Source organism: Acinonyx jubatus, chromosome B1 (assembly GCF_027475565.1).
Source record: "Acinonyx jubatus isolate Ajub_Pintada_27869175 chromosome B1, VMU_Ajub_asm_v1.0, whole genome shotgun sequence".
Lineage (NCBI taxonomy): Eukaryota > Metazoa > Chordata > Mammalia > Carnivora > Felidae > Acinonyx > Acinonyx jubatus.
Genome location: NC_069382.1, coordinates 194,391,565 through 194,419,512, shown reverse-complemented (window position 1 = coordinate 194,419,512; position 27,948 = coordinate 194,391,565). Strand labels below are relative to the sequence as shown.

General features: G+C 45.8%; 1 protein-coding gene across 1 annotated transcript in view; it reads right to left on the bottom strand.

Annotated features, from left to right (window-relative positions):
• The window catches only part of CLNK (cytokine dependent hematopoietic cell linker), a 208,003-nt gene that overhangs the window by 18,851 nt on the left and 161,204 nt on the right, over positions 1-27,948 (bottom strand). Inside the window, exons 9-15 of the mRNA XM_053217569.1 lie at positions 17,272-17,297; positions 17,039-17,058; positions 15,939-16,049; positions 8,555-8,582; positions 5,624-5,642; positions 2,936-3,017; positions 1,336-1,376 (exon numbers count right to left, since the gene is read on the bottom strand). Of these exons, the coding sequence (XP_053073544.1) occupies positions 1,336-1,376; positions 2,936-3,017; positions 5,624-5,642; positions 8,555-8,582; positions 15,939-16,049; positions 17,039-17,058; positions 17,272-17,297 (327 nt within the window). The remainder of the gene's footprint in view (positions 1-1,335; positions 1,377-2,935; positions 3,018-5,623; positions 5,643-8,554; positions 8,583-15,938; positions 16,050-17,038; positions 17,059-17,271; positions 17,298-27,948) is intronic.

The window sequence follows — 27,948 nt, the reverse complement described above, 5'->3', positions numbered from 1 at the left end:
GGGCCCACTCAGCCCCTGGACCTTCTACCTGGAAACTCTCTTTCTATCTTCATACATCTAGCTCTGGCCTCCAGGACTATTGTTTTTGTCATTTTGTCCCCTCATTCTTGGGGATTGAGCCTGTCCCATTAATCGCAGCTACTTTAGACTGCCTTCCTTTAAAAAAGGAAGGAGGGCACTTGTTGGAATGAGCACTGGGTGTGGCATGTAAGCAGTGAATCATGGGAATCTACCCTCAAAACTAAGAGCACACTGTATACACTGTATGTTACCTGGTTTGACAATAAATTATGTTAAGAAAAAAAGGAAAGGGAAGTCTCTTCCCTTGGGAGACTTGTATTAGCAAGGGGCACATCAGGGGAAATAAGATTTCCAGATTGGTTTTCCAATCTAAGGCCCAGACAGTATAAGGCAGAAGACGAGTAAGGACATGATAGAGGTGAGGGAGGAAACTCCTAGGTCTAATGGGTCAGTTGGGTAGGGCATCCCTGGAGAAGGAAGGATATTAAGGTGCATCACTTGCCTACTATGTGTCACATGACTGTGTGTGTGTGGATAACCCTGTGAGTTAATATTATTGTTATGGATGGGGGAGGGGGAGGATCTAAGAATGAACTTGCTCAAGATGACGTTATTGCAGGGAGAGAGGCAGAATGGGGACTCAGGTCATTGGAACCCTCTGTCATTCTACTCTATCCCACGGGAATCTGCTTTCTCCAGCTCTAAGCCCTCTTGTGGCTCAACAGAAAGAGAATGCAGAATTAGACCTCAACGCAGAATCTCCATAGCATATGGGTTGAAGAAAGAAATGCAAAAGAACACACTAGATTTGTTTGAACAAAATAATACTAACGATATCAAAACCCACCACCAGTAGGAATACAACACTATATTCATATGTTGCTGTAGACATCTCTGCAGACAGGCATCCTGTTGAGTTTTATCTTTACAACCAGTAACAGAAGTCAGTTTGATGTCCTTAATTTGACAGACTTAAGATAAATCTATTGTGTTTCACCCAAAGAATTGGCAAAAACTAAAAGTTTGTCAAAAACAACTGTTGGAGATGATGGGGAATGAGGAGGACTCATAAGCTGTTGGTGACGCCAATGTCTACTTTGGAAAATGCATCTAGAATTTTTTGTATTTAATTATGGACAAAAATCGTTATATTGACCTAACGGAATACTATCTATCAGTGAAAATGAGCTAATTACACCTACAGATGTCAGCTCAACGATGGTGAGGCTCACAAAAGCAAAGTCACAGCGCAGGAACATCGTAGTGTGATGGCTTACCTGTTTGTTTCATAATTCTTGCATAAGGCGCTCTTACCTCTGTTTTGTGCACTTTGGTTTTTCATCACGAGTGGTGAGCTAAAGGAAATGTTAGAATTGACAGCATGTTAGTGTTTCCCGTGGTGGGTAAAATTCCACGCAAAGGCAAGGCCAGTCACAATGGACTAAGTCACGTTTACAAAGCACTTTATATTTCACCGGCTGTGCTACAAGAGTTTCTGTTTTGTAAGGTAATAGGAGGCTGGTTCTTTCTCTTTTCTCAAGACAGGCAACGGATATAGAACAAATTGACCCATACAAGTTCTTTCCATTGTATTTCAATGAGCACATATCATGATTCTTTGCTTTCGGGAGCCGTGAATTCAGACTTTCCTTGTAACTACGGTCCCTCTAGAAAATGATAGGTTGGAGCTAATAGTCTACAGAAATTGTTTACCAGTTGAAGAAGAGTGAGCCATAGCAAGCAAGAGGAGAATAGAAATTATTTTTGTTCCTTCTTGAAATGTGAGCTAAGTGAGAAAACTGTGGATTATTATAAGGAAATCTGTAAGAGAAAAAGGTTATAAAAATATAATAAAAGATGATTAAAACAACAATATGCAAGAGAAGGAAGGGGGGTAATGGGGGATGGAGATCATGCCCCTGATATGCAGGCCTGGCAATGGCAATGAGAGCTGACATTCGTTGGGCACTTGCAACAGGTCTGGGAAAAGTCAGCATTCATGGACTGCATTTTCAGAATCAAGCCATTATAGGAAGCATGGACTACTGGAAAGTGTTTGGGTTTTGAAGCTGGACTTGACTTCAGTGGTAAGGAACTCCACCTCTCTGGGTCTCATTTATTGCCTCTGGGGAGTGGGTCAGAACTATCTCCTAAATTCAGTGTGGCTTCAAACTGGGATCTGCTGGATGAAGAGGGGTTTTCCAAGTAGCGAGAGGGTGGAAAGAGGGAAGAAGTGGTATAGACAGGGGAATAGCACGTGCAAATGTCCTGCATTAAGTGACAACAAGGGTTGAGATGGTGGGAGGCTGGCATGAACTGAGGCTGGGGCCACCTGGCCAGTTTGGGATCATGGGGGAACTTAGAAGCAGTCATTTTGGAGGCTCTGGAGTTTGTTTTACTGAAGCCACCACTAATTTACCGTTACAGTGACCTTGGGCAGTGAATCACTGGCCTGAGTCTTTGCTTCAGTTGGGACAGCAATTGTCACAATAACCTGATCAGGCAAGTGTTAAATCAGATAATGGCATTTTCAACGCCCAACCATCTATAAAGGTTTGTTCAAAAGTAGCTGTAAGTTTAAGTGTGGTCATCAACTGGGTATAATTAGAAATGGCCAACTTTTTTCCCCAGATTGTTTTGCATCCGTTCAGTTAATCCTGTCTAGTTAACATCCAAGCCTTCAAATCTCCCAAACTTCTCTAACAATGAATCACTTACAAATTGCAGGAAGCATAGTGCCATTTGCTTCCATAATGGCTGTGACTCGCAGGTTTCCCTTGGGGCCATCGCTGGGCTTCATTAGCAAAGACCAAAGAATCCCCATGTCTCAGGACACCTTGGTGAGTCATTACCCAGGACGACACATGGCCTGACCCCCAGGCTGAAGCCCAACAAGGAATTCCTGGCTCCTTACCTGGTGATGGCAAGAGGAGTCTCTTGAGTACTTTGATTTTGTGACAGGTGAATCGATTCAGGCTTCATCTGGCAATGAGGGACTGCATAAAGGAGTCACATGATGTAGTCAGGTTGTAAAAGGAAAATGATTGGGGACCTACTGGAACTTCTATAATTTTATCTGAGTGATCTCTGATTAGTAGGAGCGGGCTGTCAGTGGTCAGCGGAAACTATAACTTAACATATTCTGTAACACCCCTGGCTCCTGGGAGTGGCTTCTCCCTGAAGCTATAAAAACTTAGTGAATATTCAAATATCAAGATTACTGAATTTGGAATTCATCACTGAGCTTCCCGAAACACAGAACATTACATTGGGAGGTATTTGGTATTGGAAGGGCTTGACGTAGAAGTGAACTGAAGTTGAATTCTGCATTCAAATGAAAACTTACATGGGAACATAAATCATGAAGTTAAACCTAAGAACTGTCCTGAGCAATGTAGGCTATGGGGTGGCCCAGTGCTGGCCCGAGCACTCCTGAATCCCCTCACCTCTTGTGTGAAAAGGCAGGAGAGCTCCCAGAATTCTGACGTAGACCAGTAGTTGCTACCCGGCAATCAGCAGGAATATGTTTTTGTAATTTTTCCCCTTTGATCTTTCTGTTTTGAGAAGTTCTGCCAGCCATAAGGAACTGGAGTTATTTAGGAATTACATATGCCGTGGGTGTTCCCACTATTTATTTCCTTTTCATCATGAATAGATTTTAACCAGCCATCCAGAATCACTGAGGGCATGTAATAATACTAGGAGGTGAAAGGCCATAAAACACTCTCCCAGGGGCTGTCCTGAGCAGTAAAGTTAAGGAAGCGTATCAACACTGACGTGTCTTAATTCTGGTCGTTGCTCTGTGTTTAGTCCAAGGTCGGTCACAGACTGGACACCTCTGGTTGAAGGTCTGTGATTACTTGCAATGTTATGGGGGTTGATGACTGGTCTACTAGTCACCCATCCCATAAATTCCTTTCATGGCAATGTCATCAGCAGCCCTCCAGAGCACATGCCCCTCATGAGCTGAACAACGTGACATCATTGCTCCCCATGAGCTGAATGACGTGACCTCACTGCACTGATAATCATGGAAGTCCAAGGCAACAATATCGAACATTTTAATGTGAGGGTGTTGAGCTTTGGTGTGGAAAGCGGCACAGTTTCCTGTAGTTCTTAACATTATTTAGAATCACCAACCAACTCCCATTCCTCCGTCAGGGACCCTTGGGAATCTACAGACCCTAGTTAGGCCTTGCTCGAAACTAACTCCTTTGGCATAAAGAAAAGCATCCTTGAGACCCACAGAGGAAACACGACGTGGCCCAAACCACACAGTGAGTTGGTGGCAGCCTCTGAAATCCTAACCCAGTGTTGCTTTGTGGAACTATGCTGCCTGTCTTCAGTCTTTGGCCATGGCTCAGGCCCTTTGGCTTTGGACATAGTTCATCATTCAAAGTGAATGGTGAATGGTATTTAAAAGGTGAGCATGAGGGGCACCTGGGTGGCTCAGCTGGTTGAGCGTCTGACTTCAGCTCAGGTCATGATCTCACACTCGGTGAGTTCAAGCCCCGCGTCAGGCTCTGCGCTGACAGCTCAGAGTCTGGAGCCTGCTTCAGATTCTGTCTCCCCCTCTCTCTGCTCCAACCCCGTTCATGCTCTGTCTCTGTCTCAAAAATAAATAAAATCATTAAAAAAAATTAAAAAAAAAAAGAAAGAAAGAAATAACACTATCCTTGGGGTACCTGGATGGCTCAGTCGGTTAAGCATCTAACTTTGGCTCATGTCATGATCTCATGGTTCATGGATTCGAGCCCCGCATCGCTGGAGCCTGCTTCAGGTTCTGTGTCTCCCTCTCTCTGTGCCCCTCCCCTGCTCACACTTTGTCTCTCTCTCTCTCTCTCTCAAAAATAAATAAACATTAAAAAATTAAAAAAAAAAAAGGTGAGCATGAACTTACTACTGCTTAGTATCTTGCCAGCTACCGAGTGAGTGTTAGATTGTGTTGCACAATGGCACCAACGACGTGCACATGTGCATGTGGACATGCGTTCCAATGAGGGCATGTGTGTGTGTGCAAGGGTGACATCAAAGCTGCGGAGACTAAGAGCTTCTGTGGAGCAGTGAGTGGGCCGGCCACGTCTTTCTAAAGTGGCAGGGGTTGGGGCGCCTGGGTGGCTCAGTCGGTTAAGTGTCTGACTCTTGGTTCCTGCTGAGGTCATGATCTTGTGGTTCGTGGGTTCGAGTCCTGTGTCTCTGAGCTGGCAGAGTGGAGCCTGCTTGGGATTCTGTCTCCCTCTCTCCCTGCCCCTCTGCTGCTCACTATCTCTTTCTCTCAAAAATAAATACACAAACATTAAAAAAATAATAATAAAGTGGCAGGGGCTGACAGGGTGCCTCCTTCTTGTCAGTTGCCTGTAGCAGGAGAAGGACCTTTAGCTCGCCCCCTCCCCCAATTTAAATCACCTTGTTTCAACCAGAGGGCTCTTGGGTAGGTAGGAGATCCTTAGCACAACTGGATCACACCATCACGCACACACGCTGGGGTTCATCCATCCCAGGCTCGGAAACAAGCCTTTTTAAAACTGACTAATGCTATAAATCTGGAAATGGAACTTAACCTAATGATATCAGGGTATGAAAACAAATGTAAACAGCTCACCTCTCTCTGTTCCGAGGACCTGGATTGAATAAAAAGAAAATAATAGTGTTGAGTGACTCTTGGTGATGGAGAATTTTACATTAAACTATGTGTTTTGGAGCAATTGCTTAGTAGAATTTGGGCAACATTTTTGTTATAAGGATAGATTTTTTTAAAGCCTCTAAATAATTCTCCAAAGACTAAGCAAAAATCAAAATGTTATGCTCTCTGTGTGATACAAAAGGCAAATAAATATGCAATCTGCTGATGAGACCGTAAATTGCTTTGACTCTAATGAAAGCAATTGAATCATTGCTGTCAAGAACCTTAGGAATGCTCTCACTCTCATCGCAACAATTCCACGGATGACACTTTGCTCCTAAGAAGACACCTGAAATCTGGGCCAAGTTCCGTGCACAAAGATGTCCAGTGAACCATTACTTACAGTGTCAAAACCCTGGAAACAATCTACACGCCCACCGAAGTGAGAACCGTTAAGTAAAGTTTGGTGAATACTCACTTATTATATATGCATTTTATATATATTATATACTTATATATATTGCAATATATATATATATGCATTGCACGTATTTATGTAAACTATGAAATAGGATTATACTGTAAGTATATCTCCACGTTACATGGAAAGTTCAGGCTAGAAACTGGGGTTATGATGTATCTACATGCAGGTGTGTGTGTGTGTGTGTGTGTGAGCTGACCTTGGATTCCAGGTCTTCTGACTCACATTGGCTTCATAGACAAGAAGCCTTTAGCAACAAATAGCTTAGAGAGGCCCCAAATGTCTTGTCTGAGACTAGGCAACAGACACACTCTTTTGCTTCGAAGACCTCGGGGTCCCCTTGGGTTCTGGAAAGAGGACATACTTTCACCATGGGCAGCAAATCAAGGCAAATCTCTAGGCTAAGTGAAAAGGGTAGTGAATCCATTCTAACGAGTGGTTTGAAAGTCTCCCACTGAGTCTTCCCCAGGACTTTGGACCTGGCAGCTCAAAGTGCTCGGAGGCTGTTGTTCCCAGGCCTGTCAAAGTTGCTGAGGGAGCAGAGCTGTAAACACGGCTCAGAAGCCATCCATCTGGGGCAGCAGGTGACTTTTAAAATTGAGATCCAGCCAACTTTTTGCTTGAGGGCTCTGGAGTTACAATCGGATGTAATTAGAAAAGTGGGGTAAAATCTCTAGTTTCTGTACTTTAACTTTTGTTGTTAGGAAATAAGCATATTAACTTACAAAGTGATACCTCCTTATTTCCCTCCCTTCACCTGCCTTTCCTTCTTTCTTTCCTTCCTCCTCCTCCTCCTCCTTTTTTTTTTTTTTTTAACTACTTTAGCTAGGAGGTATGTCTGCATTTCCTAAGGCAGAGAGTCATAGTGTGGGGATTAGATCTGGACTTTCAGGGGCTTGTCCCGTCTTCTGCCTGCTGTGGGGTGGCTTTTGTGGTGGAGAAATGGTCTTGACCCTCAGCCCAGACAATGGGGAAGTGTCTTGGCAAAAGATAAGGAGGAAGAATGTGTTTTTCCACTAGGCCTTGTTGTTCTTTAGATGATATCCACTTCTAGCAGAATGCCAACCAAAGTTGCAAAGAAAATCAAACTATCCCGCATGACCCCCGCTGTCTAAAGCTGACCTCTCTACTTCCTCCTGGCTTGTTAGTGATTGGAAGGCCTATTGTCCTCGCAGGCTGACCAATGAGTTATGGACTCTAGGTCATTTTGGGTGGCAGCCATCTGCTACTTGTGATGCATGAAGTGGACCCACAGGAAGAAAGGGGTGGAGTCGGAGAGTGCCCAGGGGCAGAGTGCCATACCACCTGGGAAAATCCAACAACTCCCAGAACAGGGGGAGCCGGATGGAGTCCTGATTGGAACGAGGGCTGTCCTTCTCTTTCAGCAGTTATGTGCTGTCTTCCTTGCCAGGATTATCTTACGGATGAGAGGCGGTAAGTGTCTTGGTGAGTGACAAGTGAGAAGTGTGACTTTTGATTCTAGCATTCTCATAAAGCCAAATAAGAAAAGACAGACGGACAGACAGAACCAAAGAAAGAAAATAAATTAACCTCTGCGGTCTAGATATAAGAGCATAGGTCAAACACTAAGACAAGGACCATGTTCCTCAGGAAGCCAGTGAGAATGAGGTGAGACCACTGTGATTGCTGGACAGAGACTTCCCATCAGTCATGGCGGACCCATCCCTTGTTAGGGAACTTCCTTGTTGGGGGTTAGGGAAGTGAGTGTGGAGGGGCTCAAAGGCAGCTCTATGTTACCTGACTTTCATGCCATTTATCGAGCCTCTACTGTTCACCTGGTCATTTATGCCCTTGCTTTGACCTGCTTTAGCTTTTTGACAACTTTGCCAAGAAGGGTAACCATCTCTATTTTGTGGCTAAGAAAACAGAAAGAGGGGTGGGGTTGTGTGTGTGGGGGGGACTTGCCCAAGGCCACAAAAGTGGTATGTGGCACAGTCGTATTCAAACCCAGGTCTGTGTGGGTCTGTATCTCATATATATATATATATATATATATATATATATATATATATTTTTTTTTTTTTTTTTTGTACCAGGCCATCCTGTCTTTCCTGTGAAGAACAAATGGTGATGTATAGTACAATTTCCAACATCTTATTTCTATAAAGCTGGAGACTAGAAGCCTTTGATGGAGGCTTTATGTCTTCCATGGAAACTGGGATGCTTTTGTCTTCATGGTACCAGTGCAGTGAACACTGGTCTATTCAGGTAGCATAATAGGACCTTGGTCTCAGATCTGGATCTTAACTTGTTTTGTTTTAGTTTTCTCACCTTCAACGTAGGGATCATAATACATCTTGAGCATAGCTATTATGAAAATGAAGTGATAAGTCTCCGAATCAAATAGTATCTTGCCCGTCACAGACATTAAAGCACAGAAATTCCCTTTTTTGAGTCTCAGGACTTACCTCATGTAAGTCCTTTAAGCTTATCTGTCTGCAAGGAAGAGAAATACGGTGTTACATAAAATACAGTTCATAATGGTCCAGATAAAAATCATTCTGAGCCCTTAAAAACCTTTGACTGCACTTTCATTGCCAAATTAACAGCCCATGGTCCAGTGTGATATTCATCACTGTTCTGTAAAGCAACCGCCAGGTTATTTTTCTCATAATTTTCTAAGCAACAAAAGAAGTTACGAGGCAATATGAAAGGTGGTGACAGAAAGGACACCAATAAACAAGCTTCTTATTTTCGAAGAATTTAAATAACGTTCCCATTTCTCCTGACATGTGGTTTTTCGTGTCGAGTTTCATTAGCACAGTCAGACCTGCTATTATTACCTTGATTGCAAAGCTCTTAGCGTTTTGCTTTGAGGAAGCATCAAGAGTCTTACGTATGAAGTTAGGGTACAGAGGGATCCCAGGAAGCCACGTGTCAGAGAACGGATGCTTCTGGGAGAGGAGACCGAGAAAGGAAAACCATGGAATGAATGATGGGGCAAGAACTCCACACGCAGTGTGCTAACGTGGGCCATTCTTCCTTCAGAAGAACCAGCAAGCCTTTCATGGATGCTGACGATTACGTCAGTTCGCCCCCCTGAGCCTCGTTTTTCTCATCTGTGAAATGGCCACAAAAGCATTCATCTTAGAGGGTTATTGTAAGGATTGCTAGTGACAAGGATGACAATGTGAGGTGCTCACTGGGCACTGAGCTGTTCGGATGTGGCCAAAGTCACATAGAGGGGGGCAATGAAGGACACGGGTTGACAGGCATATTCTGTCTGCCAGGTCTGCCGGCAAGAGACTGGTCCTGAAGCAATGCCAGGAGGTTGGGGCGGCAACACCAGCCCCAGATGGACCCTGTTGATCTAGAGTGATAGCGATGAGCCCAGGAGCACATAGCACTCAGATCTGCATCCTGCTCTCAGACCGCCAAGCAGCAAGCAAGTGGACCGAGGGCCACATCTTGTAACCTGTTTCATCAGCCCCTTGGGGGTGATACATCTACATGCTACCTCGCCCCCCCCTTTTTTAAATTATTTATTTATTTTCAGAGAGAGAGAGTGCGTGGGCGCCAGCGAGCATGAGCAGGGGAGGGGCAGAGAGGGAGAGACAAGCAGGCTCCGTGCTGTTAGCAGAGCCCAACATGAGCCTTAATCTCATGAACTATGAAATCATGACCTGAGCTGAGGTCAAGAGTCTGGCGCTTAACTCCCTGAGCCTCCCAGGTGCCCCCTACCTACCTCTTTTAATGGGGCAAGTGGGAAGCTAAAGAGATACGATCAGAAGTAATAAAGTAGAACAGACACACATAGTATTAATTATTTGGGTTAAATTGAGACTAATTTCTGACTTTGATGTTTAAGAGACTGTCATTTTAGCAATACTGACCTACTGGCCATGTGGTTTTGAAATGTGCAATTGATTTTAGACTTGTGATTTTAAGTTACAAGAGCCAAGCTGTGTTCGACTCCATTTATAAAGAGTTTTAACTGTTGAAGAGCCCTTGAATTTTTCTAGATTTATAGATTTACCTTATTAGATTTATAAAAGTTGTTAAAGAAAGTGTTGCTCGTTAAGGTTTAAAGTTAGATGGATAAAGGTATTTCAAATATTTAAGGAAATTTAACTGAGTTTGTAGATAAGTCTTATTGTCTAAGATTCCTTAACCTATTGAGTGTGTCCTTCAGTTTCGATAAAATTGCTCAGTTTATAAATATAACAATATACTCTATAGATGGAAATTTGAGGCTTTAGGAAAGCTAGGTTTTGGAATTGGTAATATTAAAAATGGATTTTTGAGACAGAGAGAGTGAGAGAGAGAGAGAGAGACAGAGTGTGAGCAGGAGAGGGGCAGAGAGAGAGAGGGAGACACAGAATCGGAAGCAGGCTCCAGGCTCCGAGCTGTCAGCACAGAGGCCAAGGGGGGGCCCGAACTCAAGAACTGTGAGTTCATGATCTGAGCTGAACTTGGACGCTTAACTGCCTGAGCCACCCAGGTGCCTCCCGCCCCAAAATGGTTTTTAAGTGAAGAACCCAGGTAATTTTAGGCGTCTTTTCAGTGCACAACAAAGTCTTTGGGCATAGAAATGTCTATGTTGAGAACATTCCCCAAGTTATTTGTCCCCTTTACCCGTAAAATGAAAGCATCGGGCTTTGGGTGATGGCAGTGGGGGTCTCCTAAATGAGACTTACGAAGACAGAGAGAGATCTACACAGTGACAAAATGGAAGAGCAGGGTGGGGACTTGGTCCCCTCCCCACGCACCACCCTGCCTCTCCGAGGCATCTTTCGGCTCCTGTAAGTTCTGCTGTGTTCTGTTTTGGAGACAACCAACAAAACATGGCCACCAACTGCATGGCATGAATAAGCATCCCCACATCCTTTCCTGTGCACAACAGGTGCTCAGTGTGCACTTGAAGATAATGAATTTTATGTTAAAAATAGCTCTGGAACACCTGGGTCGCTAAGTCAGTGAAGCTCCCACTTCAGCTCAGGTCATGTTCTCACAGTTCATGAGTTCGAGCTCTGCATCGGGCTCTCTGCTGTCAGCGTGGAGCCCGCTTCAGATTCTCTGTCCCCCTCTCTCTGTCTCTCCCCCAACTGTGCTCTCTCTGTCTCTCAAAAATAAGTAAAACATAAAAAATTTATAAAAATAGCCCTTCATGGGCCTCCCTTAGATTTCGCTTAGTTTTAAATAAACCGGATTTGAATCCTCATTCTGCCATCTATGAGCTCCGTTACCCTCAGCAAATGAAGCCCCTTCTCTGAAGCTTGGTTTTCCCACCTGTAAAATGGGTAACCCCCGACAGAAATGGGGTGGGTTGATTAAGGTTCTCATGAAATAATACCTGTGAAAGCTATTTGGAAGAAAATAACACCCTCGATCTGCGGGACACCTTTAACAGCCACTTTCTTTGAAATTAAACTTTCCCTCGGAGATAATGGTAGGTCTCATGCACGTGTAGGAAATGCTACAGAGAGATCCCTTATGCACTTCACCCCATTTCCCCCAATGGCAACATCTTGCGGAATATGATAATAATTTACATCCACACTCTAAAATCAATAGTTCCCACCCAGAAGTCCCTGCTCCCATGCAAATTTGTGTATCCTTGCAACCTGTGCTTCCTTTCTCTTACAGGACTATGTTTTCTCTGTATCGCTACAGATTTTTTTTTTCCCTTTCACTTCCCAACTCATCAGCAGGTATATCTGCGCCCCTGAGACTGCTTGAACTGATGTGGCACCAGCTTTGCCGGCCTCAAAGGGAAAACTGTAGTTAGGCAGACAGGTGTTCGGTTGGTGAAATAGCAGGTACCTTATTTAAAGTACATTTTGGCTGAACCCTGCACCGTGGGGTTGGAGTTTGCTAGATGCAGGGAGACGTCGCGGTTCGTGACCTCTCTGCCCTTCTGTGTCCTCATCAGTAAACCGGGGGTTGGGATATTGCTTTCTGCGCAGTGTGGCTGTGGGACTAAATGACGTAAAGCATCTGAAAGACTCCAGAGTGTAACAGGAGCTCAGCAAATGTCTTCCTGTTCCGATGACTCAGGATGCTTTTACTTGGTGCCCGCGTCATGGTATTAACATTACAATGGATACATCATTGGAAAGTTATTCCCTTACTAATCTCTTTCTTATTGTGTTAGAGAGAGAGTCTCAACGTAGCAGCGGTTATTTTTATACAAATATTGCTTTGCATTTTAGTTCCCTTCCCTTTTAGGAGAGAGAAAATTCCGCGGGTCCGAAACTGCGGTGCAGTTACTTATGGTAATGATGTTTCCCTTTTGAAAAAAATTTTTTAATGTTTATTTTTGACAGAGAGAGGGAGAGACAGAGCATGAGCAGGGGAGGGGCAGTGGGAGAGGGAGAGGGAGACATGGAATCTGAAGCAGGTTCCAGGCTCTGAGCTGTCAGCACAGAGCCCGACGCGGGGCTCAAACCCATGGACCAGGAGATCATGACCTGAGCCAAAGTCCGGACGCTTAACCAACTGAGCCACCCGGGCGCCCCCATCAATGAAGGATTTAAATGGCCTTCTCCTGAACTGGAATGCTTTGATTCAATGATCGTTTTTGTGAACCCAAGACTTAGCTTTAAGACAGAGAATGGCCGAGCCGGTGGAGACACCTGGCTGTTGTAGCAACAGCTGGACCCACGTTCACCATTGGGAGAGGGGGGCCGATGGTGACAGGCTGCAGGTGTCAGCTGCGTTCAGGGGCTGCAGTGGACTGCCACACGTACGTCACAGCCTCCCTTCACAGAGGGCCGTCTACCTCCCAAGCCTACAGGGCAGCTGATGGGAAGGGAGCGGACACTATTTTTCCTTGGCTGAAGCAGCTCAGCTCTCTAATGTCCCTTCTGTTTTCAGAGAAGGGGAAGCTAGCAACAGCCTCACGTGGTTGTTTACAGGCAACGTCTGGGTCCTTAGTAATGGTCGTCTGACTCCCAAAAGGGGTCCCGACTCAAAATGAATTTGGAAGCTCTGCTTCTATGGCACAACTCTTTCTTATTCCTGGTGGCATTCTCAATGTGTGGCACAGGCCCTGCATGGTGTTGACCCCTCAACTGTCCTACACCAACCCTGTCACGTTGACCGAGTGACCTAACTTCTGTGTATCTTAGTGACCTTACGTGCCCAGTGGGTAGGGAAGTGGTTTTTACCCGGCACCTGCCACGAACCAGCCACCGAGCCTTAGAAAATCCATACTCTATAGGGCTGCTGGAGGGATCCGGTGAGATGTTATACGGAATGTAACGATTCTCTGGAGGGGTTTACGGTGAAGAGACCCAGCCAGGTTCCCGTCACTTGCAAAAATGATTAAACAAATCTAACCGTGACTGCGGAAACCCCAGAGACACAAAAAGCAAACTTGTAAGGATTTCAGAGCCACTGAGGTGGCTGGAGTGATGAGGGACTCGTCTGTGGATCAAGGGAGGCGCCATTTTAGGCACTAGGAGCCTGGGCGTGTGTAGGTAAGGCCTAAGGGCCTGCAAAGCTTTAGTGGCAGATATATTCGTAGAACCTGGTTCCCCCTGGGTCCTTAGCCACAGGCTGTGCCTGTGTCTCACCTCTCAGAGCAATTAAAGCTGATGCTGGGGAACAATACATTTTAAAAAGGTTTCCTAATTATTTTCATGTAAAGCCAGGATAAGAAACATTGTGCTAGAATGTATAGCCTGTATTTCAAGAGAAAAATAGGGTTGTGGGTGCCTAATTCTGTTGGGTACAGATGGGACACGATGTTTAGGCGTTTTTCTTTCCTTCCTGTGCTGTGACACATATTATCCTAGGCGCTCGAGAGAAATCTCATACCTCCTCCCCTCCACTCTGTCACATGGGGACGCTCATGTTGCTTGCACAAAGAGGGGAACTCAGAACTATTTAAGAACTTTAGGCGGCTATACAGCCAGAAGTGGCTCAGCTGGGACCCAAACCTCATTCTTTCTGCGTGAAGAAACAGAAGAAAGATCAAATCCTCTTTTTCTCCACACCGAACAACCTCATCGCCTCTGTTATTTCATTCATCCTATTTTCTCTCTCTTTACTTCTCTGCGTTTTGACCCGTTCCTGGACCCATTAGCCTATTTGCTCAGGAGTTTCAGGGATGATACATTTTACGTTCCCGAGTCTGATGATGCCACTTCCTGGGGTTGATAGCATGTTGCCTTCCTGTCTCTCGTGCTTGGAAAATAGATATCAAAACAGAGCAAATGTGGGGACTCCCAGCCTGGCTAGGACCCTCTGGAAACTGCAGAAGGAAATACATGTTTATCAGACACATACTATGTGCCCAGCCCTGTGCTAGAAACTACACACCCCAACCTTTTGGGGGTGCACTACCCCCTGCCCCCAACCTTTTGGGGGTGGAACAGACTTGTATCCAAATAATTATATGGTGTGGCGAGGGCACAATAGGACACGGCTCAAGGTAATAAGAGCGCAGTAGATGTTGGTCACAAATATGTCCTGGGCGGGCACAGTTGAGCGCTTGGCATGAATCATGTGTAATTCTCATGTTGGCCCACCATGTGGGTGGTCGGGGCTACTGTTATTCTCACTTGACCGCCGAGAACCGCTGGGGCTGGGCGAAGGTTAGTGTGTGCCTTAAAGCAGTTTCCCGACCTTTGCACTCTTGACTTTTCAGGGGTTATTATTCTTTGTTGGGGGTGGGGGGCCGTCCTGTACACCGTGGGGTGTTTAGAGGCCTCCCTGGCCTCTACCCACCAGATGCCAGGAGCATCCCCACTGCCCAACTCGTCACAACAAAATAACGTCTCTGGACATTGTTGGTTCCCCTGGGGGCAAAGTCACCTCCGGTTGAGAACCATTGCCCCAAATGTGCCAGTGCAGAAGAAGGAGAGCCTGAATTTCCACCGGGGCAGTTGGGATGGACTCCTGAGAGCTTGTGGCCCTGCCCATGCTGCTCGGCAGGTAGAGAAGCCCACAGAGGGGGGAACTTGCATGGGGGAGGAGGAAGGGAACGGGGAACGGATGGTCTCAGGAGGCTGCAAAGGATGAACAGATGAAGAGACATTCACCAGAAAACTGAGGCGGAAATGGGCATTTTAGGTTCTTGAATGTTCCCCATCAGAACCAGTGACGACTGGGTTTTCCAGAGAAGCTCAAAATGTGCCTGATATTTTGAATTTCTGTATCTATGAAGATTCAACTGACTGAAGCCGCGGGCCCCAACCTGATGATTCAAGCTTGCAGTAAGGAAGCATCGTTCATTCCATGTAGGAACAAGAGAAAAAGGCTAATCTCTGTTCTGTCTTCTAAAACAAGGCAGTTTTGGAAATTCCAAGTCTCTTGGGGGGGAAAAAAGAAGTCCATTCACCGTTGCTAGCATTTCGTGATTGTCGCTGGCTGTCAAAGGTCCCGCACATTTGGGAGGGGGGCTCTGTCGTCAGCTGATAATACCAGAGAGGTGGCTTTTTAATTATTTGTCCTAATGGCAATAATGTTTTTGACAAGTGGGTTATATTCCTTCTGCCTCGGTGGTGAGAAGCTGGGGGCCGTTATTGGTCTGCAGAGAGTCTGAACCCCTTTTTGGATTTTACATAAAAAGTCCTGATTCTGTTCTGGCACTTAACACTTTAACGACTAGTTCAGGTCTCAAGTGAGCCTTTGGGGCAATAACTCATTTTCTTACAAAGAAGATGTGTTTTCTGTTATAGAATCGGACTGCAGGCTTCTAAGACTCTTTTCCCTCAAGGCATCTTTGGCAACTCGAGGCACAGGAGCAGGGAGCCTGTTGGCAGGGGTGGCTGGCTGTCCTTGTCGCCCTCCCCTGCCCCCCAGCCTCCCTGGGCATTTCACCAGCAACAACCTCAAACCTGTCACCTGGGTTCTCTCTGGACGTCGGGAAAGGCGAGCCTCTGAGGGAGGAGTGACCAGCTGCTCTCCGGCTGGGGCGGCAGGGGCTGGTACTTCTTTGGAAGAATGCCAGGTGGCCTGAGGGAAGAGTCACAGTGAGAATGTGATCAGGTTTGTTGCACAGGTGGCTCTCCAGACAGCCCTGCCCTCCGTGTCCCCAGCTTTGGTCCAGAGGTCAGTTGTGGGGTGCCCCGATCCATTTTGGGGAGCCTCGGTTGTCAGAAAACTGTAGTCATTCTCCTAATGAGCCTAGAGCTCCCTCCCTGCTGTGTGCTCGTCCGTCTGGTTCTGTTTCCCAAAGGGTGGGATGGAACCTTCTGCAGGGTGTCATAGGTTTCTCAATACGCCGAGTTCTAGGGAGGCTGGGAGACGTGAGCTCTGGAAACTCCCCAAAGAAACAGGAACATGTCTGAAGGTCAGTGAACGGCTCACTCACTCACTTATAAAGCGTACCAGGCGCTCTTGGCAGAGGCTGGAGATACAGACAGCGGAGACCCAGTCCTTGGCTCAAGTCACGTCCTGCTAGTGTGGCAGAGAGAGAAGCCACGAGAGGTGACCAACAAGGGGTGGTATGCTCTGTGTCCTCCTGGGGCCCACGGGGGACAACAGAGCGGCCGACTCACCCAGAGTCTGAGAAGTCGAGGCTGTTGTTCTCGCCTTCATGGGTATGTGTAATAAAATGATAGTTGTATTTCTGTATATATGGTATAGAAAACTGCACGTACATGCCCAAATATGTACCACACCTTGTAAGTTCCGGGAACGCATTTCCTAGTGTAAGTACCATCTGGGGGATTTCTGTGCTGAGAGGAGGGGAGAAGCGGGAGAGCGTAGAGCAGTGGGTTCACCAAGAACTGATGTGTGCCCGGATACGGAACAGAGGGCTGGGAGTGAGTGGACGGTTAAATGGATGTGTGAAGGCTCATTCAGACCAGCTCATATTCATTTTTCCAAGCCAACCTGTTTGTGGTGCTTTTCTTTTCTTTTCTAAGTCTAGAGCTTTTCAAATTCTGGAACTAATCACTTAAGTGTCTAGCAAAATAAAATTTCTATGTCAAGTGTCTTACCGAGGAGGTGGGAAAGGAGTCTGCAAAGGAAAGAGAATCAGAAATTAAATTTATTGTTCGTTGAGCAGAACTAATGGTTAACGATTCGGGGGGTTTACAAACAGAAGTTAAAAATCCCAACCAAACTTCTGGGTTATATTTTTCAAGTGATAGCTAAGCCTTTACATTGTCCACCTTCCTATGCTTCTAAAATACAGAGTGGGTGACAAACATGTTTTAACGATGTCACGTACCTTGCTTTCCTTTGCGGGTCTGTCTCCTAAAACAGAAGAGGAAGAGCAGTGAGTTTATGGAAATGCCGTCAAGCTTGTTTTATGTATGTTTAAGTGGAAATCATTCCCGTTGGAATCGTCACTCCTCATCAGGGAGTCAAAGCCGCACTGAGATACCACCTCACGCCCGGTCAGAGTGACTCAAATGAACAAATCAGGAGACTATAGATGCTGGAGAGGATGTGGAGAAACAGGAACCCTCTTGAACTGTTTGTGGGAATGCAAACTGGTGCAGCCACTGTGGAAAACAGTGTGGAGGTTCCTCAAAAAATTAAAAGTAGATCTACCATATGACCCAGCGATAGCACTGCTAGGAATTTACCCAAGGGATACAGGAGTGCTGATGCATAGGGGCACTTGTACCCCAATGTTTATAGCAGCACTTTCAACAATAGCCAAATTATGGAAAGAGCCTAAATTTCCATCAGGTGATGAATGGATAAAGAGATTGTGGTTTATATACACAATGGAATACTGCTTGGCAACGAGAAAGAATGAAATCTGGCCTTTTGTAGCAACGTGGATGCAACTGGAGGGTATTATGCTAAGTGAAATAAGTCAGGCAGAGAAAGACAGATACCATATGTTTCCACTCATATGTGGATCTTGAGAAACTTAATAGAAGACCATGCGGGAGGGGGAGGGGGAAAAATAGTTACAAACAGAGAGGGCAGGAGCCAAACCATAAGAGACTCTTAAGGACTGAGAAGAAACTGAGGGTTGATGGAGGGTGGGGGAGAGGGGAAAAGGGGGTGATGGGCAGGGAGGAGGGCACCTGTTGGGATGAGCACTGGGTGTCGTATGGAAACCAATTTGACAATAAATTATATTTAATATAAAAAATTAAAAAAAAACTTCCCTAAATTAAAAATAAAAAAATATATAAGCATCGTAAAAAAAATAAATAAACGAATAATCTCGATGATAATGTCAATTCAGGTCTGTTGAGGTCTTATTAGGTACCAGCACCAGGCTAAATATCTTAGTGATCTCATTCAATCCCTGCCTTTGTTCTAGAAGTGAAAAGACAGGGCCTGGGAAGTTACCCTTCAGTCATCCTGTAAATGGTAAAGAGTTCATTGTATGTGGCATGACTCACAAGATCCCCTCTTAACCACAAATTCTTTTTTTCTTTTTTGAGAGAAAGAGAGAGAGAGAGAGAGAGAGAGGCAGAGAGAGAGAGGGAGAGAGAATCCCAAGCAGGCTACCAGAGCAGAGCATGAGGCAGGGCTGGCACTCACAAACCTTGAGATCATGACCTGAGCAGAAATCAAGAGTTGGATGCTTAACTGACTGAGCCACCCCGGTGCCCCTTAACCACTAATTCTTGATTAGAATTAACATTCATAGGGGCGCTTGGGTGGTTCAGTCGGTTAAGCGTCCGACTTCGGCTCAGGTTGTGATCTCACCGTTCATGGGTTCAAGCCCCACATGGGGCTCTGTGTGGATAGCTCAGAACCTGGAACCTGCTTCGGATTCTGTGTCTCCCCCTCTCTCTCTGCCCTTCCCCTGCTAGAGCGCTCTCTCTCAACAATAAACATTAAAAAAAAAAGAATTAACATTCTTATATATAGTTATTTTATTATTTCAAATGCCTGCCTAACACCTTCATTGGACATTTCTGAGCGGAGGAAAATAGCATCATAGAATCTTCCAGATGGCAGGGTTTCCTCAGGCTCCAAAATCCAACTTTTATTGTAGACAAAAGTAAGGACAGTTGCTCAAGACCACCCCCAACCTAGGAAAGCCTGAATGAAGCCTGGGAATGCTTTTCCAGACTTCCAGGTAGTTTTAGTTCCACAATGCAGTTCAAGTCCAAGAGAATCACTGAGATGCTGCTACCTCGAGCTCAGCGTAGAACCAGGCACTGGGGCTAAGAAGACAGCACAGCCCTTCCCTTGAAGGTGCTTATGCTTGTCTGGCTCACAGACCAAATTCTAGGCTCTGGGGATATAACAAGGAGGGTGAGACCCTGTCCCTGTCACCATAGAGTTTATACTTAAGAGGGTAGATGTGGATTGAAAACACTATTGGGGTGCCTGGTGGCCCAGTTGGTTAAAGGACTCTTTTTTTTTTGAAGTTTATTTATTTTTGGTGGGGGAGGGGGAAAGAAAAAGGGAGAGAGAGAATCCCAAGCAGGCTCCACATTGTCAGCAGGAGGGTGATGTGGGGCTCGATCTCACAAACTGTGAGATCATGACCTGAGCCACGATCGAGAGTTTGATGCTTAGCCTACAGAGCCACCCAGGTGCCCCAAGCGACCAACTCTCGATTTTGGCTGAGGTCGTGATCTCATGGTTCTTGAGATCGAGCCCTGTGTCGGGTTCCAGGCTGACAGCATGGAACCTGCTTGGGATTTTCTCTCTCCTTCTCTCTCTTTCCCTCCCCCTACTCGCGCTCTTTCTCTGTCTCTCAAAATAAATACATAAACTTAAAAAGAAAACAGTATTGAAAATGGGATGAGAATCTCAGAGAGGTCATGGTATTAAAGGGAAACATGGGAGACTTAAGTCTGGCATGTCAAAAAAGCCTCCTTGAGAAAGCAACGTTTACTGATCTGTAAAAATGGGGGTGACATCAGAGATGTTGTTTATATGGCAGTGGGAGGAACTGACCGGAAAGTGTGGCTCCTGTCATAGGTGACTTCAACCTCGGTGGATTACTGTTCTCACTGAGCTTTGTTTCCTTGTGTGTGAGACAGTGAAGCCGGACTGGATGAGTGGTTTTTAACCAGGCTCGGAAGGGCACCCTCAGCTCCTCCTGGGGAGTTAGGAGGGCTGGGGGACTGGTTTCTGGCTCCTCCTCCCATGTCCCACGTCACAGGGGGCTCCATTTTGATCTCCTTCCAGATTTCTTTTGGGGAAAGGTCCAGCTGGCCCAGAAGAACACAACACAACACAACACATGCTTGTCTGGATGATTTCATAGGGCTCCTCCAGGTCTAAAAGAATTACTCAATTGGGCCTAATTATTAGTCTTTGTATCTTATTTTTGCGTTGGGAAAATACTTTTTAAAGAGATAGACTAGATTTCTCTGCACAAATTCAAACACGATGGCAAACAGAAATCATCGATGTTCTTGGCATCATAAAAACAAAATAGGATCCAGAACAGATTTCAACAACAGCAGCAATCTGGTTAATGTTCGATCTTTGGCTATTTCTTTTTTTTTTTTTTTAAATTTTTTTTTTAATGTTTATTTATTTTTGAGACAGAGAGAGACAGAGCATGAATGGGGGAGGGGCAGAGAGAGAGGGAGACACAGAATCGGAAGCAGGCTCCAGGCTCTGAGCTGTCGGCACAGAGCCCAACGCGGGGCTCGAACTCACAGACCGCGAGATCGTGACCCGGGCTGAAGTCGGACACTTAACCGACTGAGCCACCCAGGAGCCCCTGATCTTTGGCTATTTCAATGATGTTTCTCAAAAGCCTGGACCACATGATGCCCTCTTAAGGCGCCAAGTCAAAAAACGTAAGATTGGGGCACCTGGGTGGCTCAGTCGGTTAAGCGGCCGACTTCAGCTAAGGTCATGATCTCACGTCCGTGAGTTCGAGCCCCGCGTCGGGCTCTGTGTCGACAGCTCAGAGCCTGGAGCCTGTTTCGGATTCTGTGTCTCCCTCTCTCTGACCCTCTCCCGTTCATGCTCTGTCTCTCTCTGTCTCAAAAATAAATAAACGTTAAAAAAAATTTTTTTTTTTAAAAACGTAAGATTAACTTCCCCTCGCTTTATGGCGCATTGGCTTTGCTTTTGGAGCTCGCTGGTGGACCATCTCGCTGTTCTTATTGCCTTTGCCTATAAGCTGGTTGTTGGCTTCCTAAGAGGCCTTTCTTCACAGCCATCACTATATCTTTGGGGGATCAATTCAATTTACTGGAAAAAAAATTCACTAAAGAGACAGAGTATCTGGGATTCAGTAGAAACTGTTCATTTATCGTTTCAGAGGTATCTATCCCATTTGCTTCAGTGTCCATGGGCTTCGTAAAGGACATCTATCCTCCTCTTACTCATTGCTTGTTATTGAGCACATAGTATTTGTCCAGCATGGATTCATTTTTGATATATTTATTGATGCAGGTGTTGGGGAATATAATGCCAGAATAAAGGTTGTTACTCCCCTGTAACTTACACTTCAGTGGCAGAAGATAGAAAACAAATAAGCAAAAGTACATGATGACAATGACAGGTGATGACAAAGTGCTTCAAAGAAACGTGACAGAGTGAGGGGGGAAAGCAGGGGCATGGAGACAGCAGGAGCATGAAGGGCTCCCCATGTGTCACACAAAAGAGATAGGGTATGGGGTGAGCTTTTTAAAAACAGATCCCAGAAAGCCTCTCTGGTTAGGTGATGAGGAAACAGAGGCCCGAGGAAAGTAAGGAAGCACATCACATGACTATGCGGGCAAGAGTTTCCCGACATAGGAAACAGCAAGTGCAAAGGCCCTGTGGTGAGATGAACACAAGAGGGAAGTAGAGTGTGAGTGGTGACTGCAGAGGTGGGGGAGTGCCCAGATCACCTGCCATCATGTAGGCTGTGGTAAGAGCTTTGTCTTAAACACAGCACCCCTTTTGTATGCACTGTTCATGTGTCCTGTGTCTTCTTATCATATCACATTTTCTCCGGCATCCCTTAGTCCCCCCCGTCACTTCAAAACTTTTGTATAAGGTATCAATGGTAACAGCGGCGGAGATCTCGACCATATCAAATACGCCTGTTAGTAATCGTCTACACAGTCAAGCTTCACTTGTTTGTTGCTTAGATAACTGGATCCCTGTAAACCAGAGGGTGAGAGTGAATTTCAGGGATTCTACAAGCAAGACACCTGCATCATATCAGCAAAGTGCTACCTCACACGGTGATGCGGCTTTCCTGATAATTCATAAAATCCAACCAGCTTCGTTTGGGGGGGGGGGGAGGGTTATTTAATAAAGTGATAACAACTCAAGCATTTGGGATAAGGGAAGAAGGTGAGATGTGGGAGCTGGGTTTCTGGAGTTTGAATATTGATCCTGCTGCTTACTCTGGGCAGCATCGCGGCAGGTGCTCGATAAATATTTATGCAATGGACCGAGGAGCAGCGGCTGCGCCTCCTCATCTGGAAAAGCGAGAGATGGCTCCTCCCACTTCCCTGGGATTCGTGTGTGGAATGAATGGGGTAATGCGCTTCAAGCACGTGGCTTTTAATGCAAACCCAGTTACAAGCATTATTGTGCGATGGAAAATTAGAGGGGAAAGAGCAGTTGGGTCTCCTTATGAAGTACACAGATCTTCTCCAATGCTAGGAAATATTCTCCAATGCCAGGAAAAGCTCCCTCTCTCCCGAGAAGACTCGGTTGTTCTCTCCAAGGTCCTTCCCTTCTTGAAATTCAATACAGTGGGTTTCGCTGGGAGGAGGCTGCCGTGCTCGCCATCTGGTGGCCATATGGGTAACTAGCAGCATCTGCCCGGAGAGTGTCCTCATTTGCTCTTAGGTCTGCAACGAGATAGATTTCACTTCCGCTGCAAAACTTACTGTTGCTTGGGAGGTGACGTGGTGAGGGGAGCGCAGCACGGCTGCGGAATCTGATGGACCGGCTTTGACTGCTACCTCCGTCATCTATTAGGGAGCAATCGTGGAGAAACGGTCAACGTTGCAGGGTTCTGTGAAATCAGAGTGAAGCATCCTGGGGAAGAATCACAAGACCTGCCTGGGGTGCCTTGGAGCAGTTGTACCAGCTCACAGGGCTCGTTGCTACTTTTTCGGGAATTTTGCAATGCAGTTGTTACCGCCATTATTACAAAATGAATTATTTAAGGTACGCTTCAGTTGTATCAGAGGCTGCCAAACTGTCTTCCAAGTGGCCGTGCCATTTTGCCTGTTCACCAGCAATATTTGAGAGCTCGTTTGGTTCCACGTCCCCGTCAGCATTTGGTGTTGTCCGTGTTCTGGGTTCGGGCCACGCTTACCGTAGAGTGCATAGTGGGCATCCTTGCTGTTTGCATTTGTATTTCCCCCGACGAGGTCTGATGTGCAACATCTTTCCATACGCTTCTTGGCTGTCTGTGTATCTTCTTTGGTGATGTGATGTTGAGGTCTGTGGCCCATTTTTTTTTTTTTAATCGGACTGTTGGTTTTCTTCTTGTTGAGTTTTCCGAGCTCTTTGTGTATTTTGGACAACAGCCCCTTACCAGGTGGGTCTTTTGCAGATATCTTCTCTCAGTCTGTGACTCCTCTCCTTCTTCTCTGGATACTGTCTTTCCTAGAGCAGAAGTTTGTAATTTTCAAGATGTCCGGCTCATCAGTGATTTCTTTCATGCGTCACGCCTTTGGTGTTGTACCTAGAAAGGCATCACTATACAGGTTTCCTCCTGTGTTATCTTCTAGGAGAGGTTTATGGTTTTGATTTTTCTGTTTACTTATTTTTGAGAGGGAGAGAGAGAGTGAGCACAGGAGTGGGGGAGGTGCAGAGAGCAAGAGGGAGATGGATGATCCAAAACAGGCTCCAGGCTGACAGCAGGGAGCCTGAAACGGGGCTCGAACTCATGGACCTTGAGATCCTGGCCTAAGCTGAAGTTGGACGCTCAACCGACTGAGCCACCCAGGCACCCCTATAGTTTTGATTTTTAATTTAGGTCTCTGATCCTTTTTTGAGTTAATTTTTGTAAAGGGTTTAAGGTCTGTGTCTAGATGATGGTGATGATGGTGATTTTGCCCGAGGATGTCCAGGTGTTCCAGCACTATTTGTTGGAAAGACAATCTTTGCTTCATCAGATTGTCAGAGATGAGCTGCCTTGTCAGAGATGAGCTGACGATATGTGGGCCAGTTTCTGGGCTCTCCATTCTGTTCCATTGATCCATTTGTCTATTCTTTCACTAATGCTGCACTGTCCTGATTCCTGGAGCCTTATAGTACGTCCAGAAGTAGGATAGTGTCAGCCCTCCAAGAATTTTTCTCATACATTTTTTTTTTTTTTTATCAGAGATCTGGTTGTTAGACATTTACCACTGCTCGTGGCACTGCTATTAATTAGCTGAGTGACTTAATACAAATTGTTTGGCCTCTCTGGGCTTTGGTATCGTTATCTGTGACTTAAACGTGGCGGGGTGGGGGGGGGACAAAGATATGTAGGATCCAAGAATGTGTTTCTTTAAATTTTCTTTTTAATGTTTATTTTTTATTTTTGAGAGAGAGAGAGAGAGAGAGACAGAGCGTAAGCAGGGGAGGGGCAGAGAGAAGGAGACACAGAATCCAAAGCAGGCTCCAGGCTCTGAGCTGTCAGCACAGAGCCTGATGCGGGGATCAAACCCACGAACTGTGAGATCATGACTTGAGCTGAAGTCGGACTCCCAACCGACTGAGCCACCCAGGTGTCCCCCAAGAATGTATTTTTTTTTTAATTTTTTTTAATGTTTATTTATTTTTGAGACCGAGAGACACAGAACATGAACGGGGGAGAGTCAGAGAGAGAGGGAGACACAGAATCTGAAACAGGCTCCAGGCTCTGAGCTGTCAGCACAGAGCCTGATGTGGGGCTCGAACTCCCGGACCACAAGATCGTGACCTGAGCCGAGGTCAGATGCTTAACCGACTGAGCCACCCAGGGCCCCCCCCCCAAGAATGTGTTTCTTGACGGAAGGGACAATGACACAACAGTGTGGCAACATACGGTATCTTTGAAATCATTCAGGTTGGGATCTAATCCCTCCTTTGCCACTTACTGAGTGACCTTGGGCAAATTATTCAAATGCTGTGGGCCTCGGGTTCCGTGTCTGTAGAACGCAGCTCATGAAGCAGAGTTCCTTGGATGTGGTCAGAATTACCCCTTAATAATAAAAGTAACCATTCTTTTATTATTAGATAAAATAATGCTTGTTTTTCACTTAGCTGCCATTCGACTTGTGTCAAATAGATACCATTTATCCCCTTTCTCTATGAAATATGATCATGAAGATCAACGCTTCGGAAATAGACCAGGAGTGTAACATTCTGTCATTAGAGAAATAGGCTCTGGGCAAAACTGGATGAAACCTGGCCTCAGTCACAGTACTTATTATGTCTAGGAGTCTTATGATACATGAGCGTGAACCATTAGGATTGCAAGTCCTGGTGATTAGTTATGGAAGAGCCTGAAGAAGCAACTTGTGATCCAAGTGGCTAATGCATATTTGACAAGGCCTGTTGGAGACACCTCTCCAAGTTCGTTGAAAACGTTCAGAAATTAGTTCTAATAGCAAATTGCTGACACCATTCTCTGGGCTGGGCAGGGAAACATTAAGGTTGGCAAAACTGCCAATACGAGAAGGATGTAACTTCTTTAACAACTGCTCAAATGAGACCAGAAAGGACGATTTTTAAGAGCATGTACATCAACAGGCCCTTGAACGTGGGTTTTGACAACTGCATGTTGGGGTTGGTGGTAGATGTGGGATAGAAGCATCTTGCCAAAACAGGCCTGGAGAGAGGTCTTCTCTGCTGACCTGGGGGTCTCAGGGAACGGAGGGAGGGACGTCAGACAGGGCATGTGGGAGGTCAAGTCTTCAGGGGATGAGACGGGCAGCGGGGGTGGGTGAGTTTATGTGTATTAACAGCACCCATAGATTCACAAAATGCTAGAGACCATTGTGTTCTGCTAATTCTACCGATGGGATATTGAGGCCCAGGGAGGGACTATCATTTGCTGAGATTTAGAAACAGAGAGAGGGGCACCTGGGGGGCTCAGTCGGTTGGGCGTCCGACTTCGGCTCAGGTCATGATCTCGAGGTTCGTGGGTTCGAGCCCCGCGTCGGGTCTGTGCTGACAGCTCAGAGCCTGGAGCCTCTTTCGGATTCTGTGTCTCCCTCTCTCTCTGTCCCTCCCCTCCCCCCCCCACTCATGCTTTGTCTCTCTCAAAAATAAATAAACATTAAAAAAAAAATTTAGAAGCAGAGAGAGAGATGGGGCCAGAAGCAAGCAAGCCAGGACTCTTGACTCGCCTCTCCATAAGCCCCCACCTGGGGGGAGCGTTGCAGGCTCCTTTCCGTGCTGAGGGTCACAGGCTCCTTTCCGTGCTGACAGCTCTGTGGTCCAGTGACACCTGGCAATGCTGATTTAATGCCCTATAAAAATGGGCTAAAGTTTAGACTTAACTTAATAAATATTGACTATACATCCACTATGTGCCCAGCACGGTGCTATGTGTGTGATTTAATAAACTTTGATCTCTGTGATTGAGGAGACTAGCCTGTTTTTGTATTCATCTACGATATTTATTTTGTAGGCTAAACACGAGCCTGGATGCAACATGAAGTGGTTTTAGCTTAGGGTCAGGAAGACACCCAGGGAGAAAGGTGGAGTCGGAGGGAGCCCAGAACCTTGCAAATCTGTTCGGTGCAGTAGCCCTTTGTGGAGGGTCCACCGCGGGTCAATGCCTGTGCTCTAGATTTTTCCCTGGTTCTCACCTTTCAAACAGACAGATGTCTTATGATGTAGCTGGCATTTCCTCTGTTTTATAGAAATGGGGAAGAACGTGGAGAGGTTAAGTTCCTTGGAGTTTTCTTATTTGGAAAACGATTAGGATGTGAATCCAGGGCTCTGTGTCCCCAGGACCCACATTTAGGCAACCACGTTTCAGCTACTTCTGAGCATCAAAAATCATGTTTAATTTGCCCTGAGGTCTCTGTCTCCCTCCTCACTCCAGTGTCCCTTGCTCCCTGGAGACACGATTCTTCCCCCCGGGGCAGAATTAAGTATGCATTCTGTTGAGTTCCCGGAAGACTTAGTGTTGGCTGCGCCAGACTGTTGGGCTCCTCATGGTCTGAGGTCTTATGCTCTTCAGTGCCCTGGAACAAGTAATTTTAAACAAAGTGACCTTCTACTGTGGCAGTTTACACACAGTGTTGTGATGCCCTTGTTTTCAATTCCTTTATTTGTGGCTACCTTATATTTCTCTCTCAGAAAACTGTATTTGTTAAAACAAACACTTATCAGCTGCCCTTCCTTTCCTCCGAACCTTATTATTTTCTGTGTGTGATGGGGAGATAAAACACTTTCCTGTAGTCTCATTACTGAGGGATTTTTATAAGATTTATAACATTTGTAACAAATTTATAATATCAACTGTGAACTGAGCATCGAATCAATCAATGCTTCCGTTGCTTTTGATCCATGGGTTGTGTCTGAAATAAATTTAAATCTAAAACGATAGGAGAATAATCTTAAATTTATTTCTGATCCTCTCTCTGGCCTACGGCTTGTTATTTTTGTTAAAAATACGATCTACAGGACGCCAAATTCCATCATTTTGGCCATGGTTTGTGTTGCCGTGTTCTGCCACTAGGGGGCAGTATCGCCCATCAATTCGTGTCCAGCACTAAACCTTGCCTAGTTTGGATGAGTGGGATAAAACCGAACAGTAGGGGGTGTTTGCAGAATGGGGTTTGGATACTAGCAAATACAGCAAAATCCTGAAAACATTGCCATAGTTGACAAAACCCTGGGTTCTGGTCTGGACTCTGACCTCTCTGACCTTGACCAAGCCACCTCTCTTGCTAGACTTCCTTGTCTAAAATTAGGGTGTTGAGGATTGCTTGAGTGGCTCAGTCGGTTGAGGGTCCAACTTGTGACCTGTGAGTTCCAGCCCCGCGTCGGGCTCTGTGCTGACAGCTGGGAGCCTGGAGCC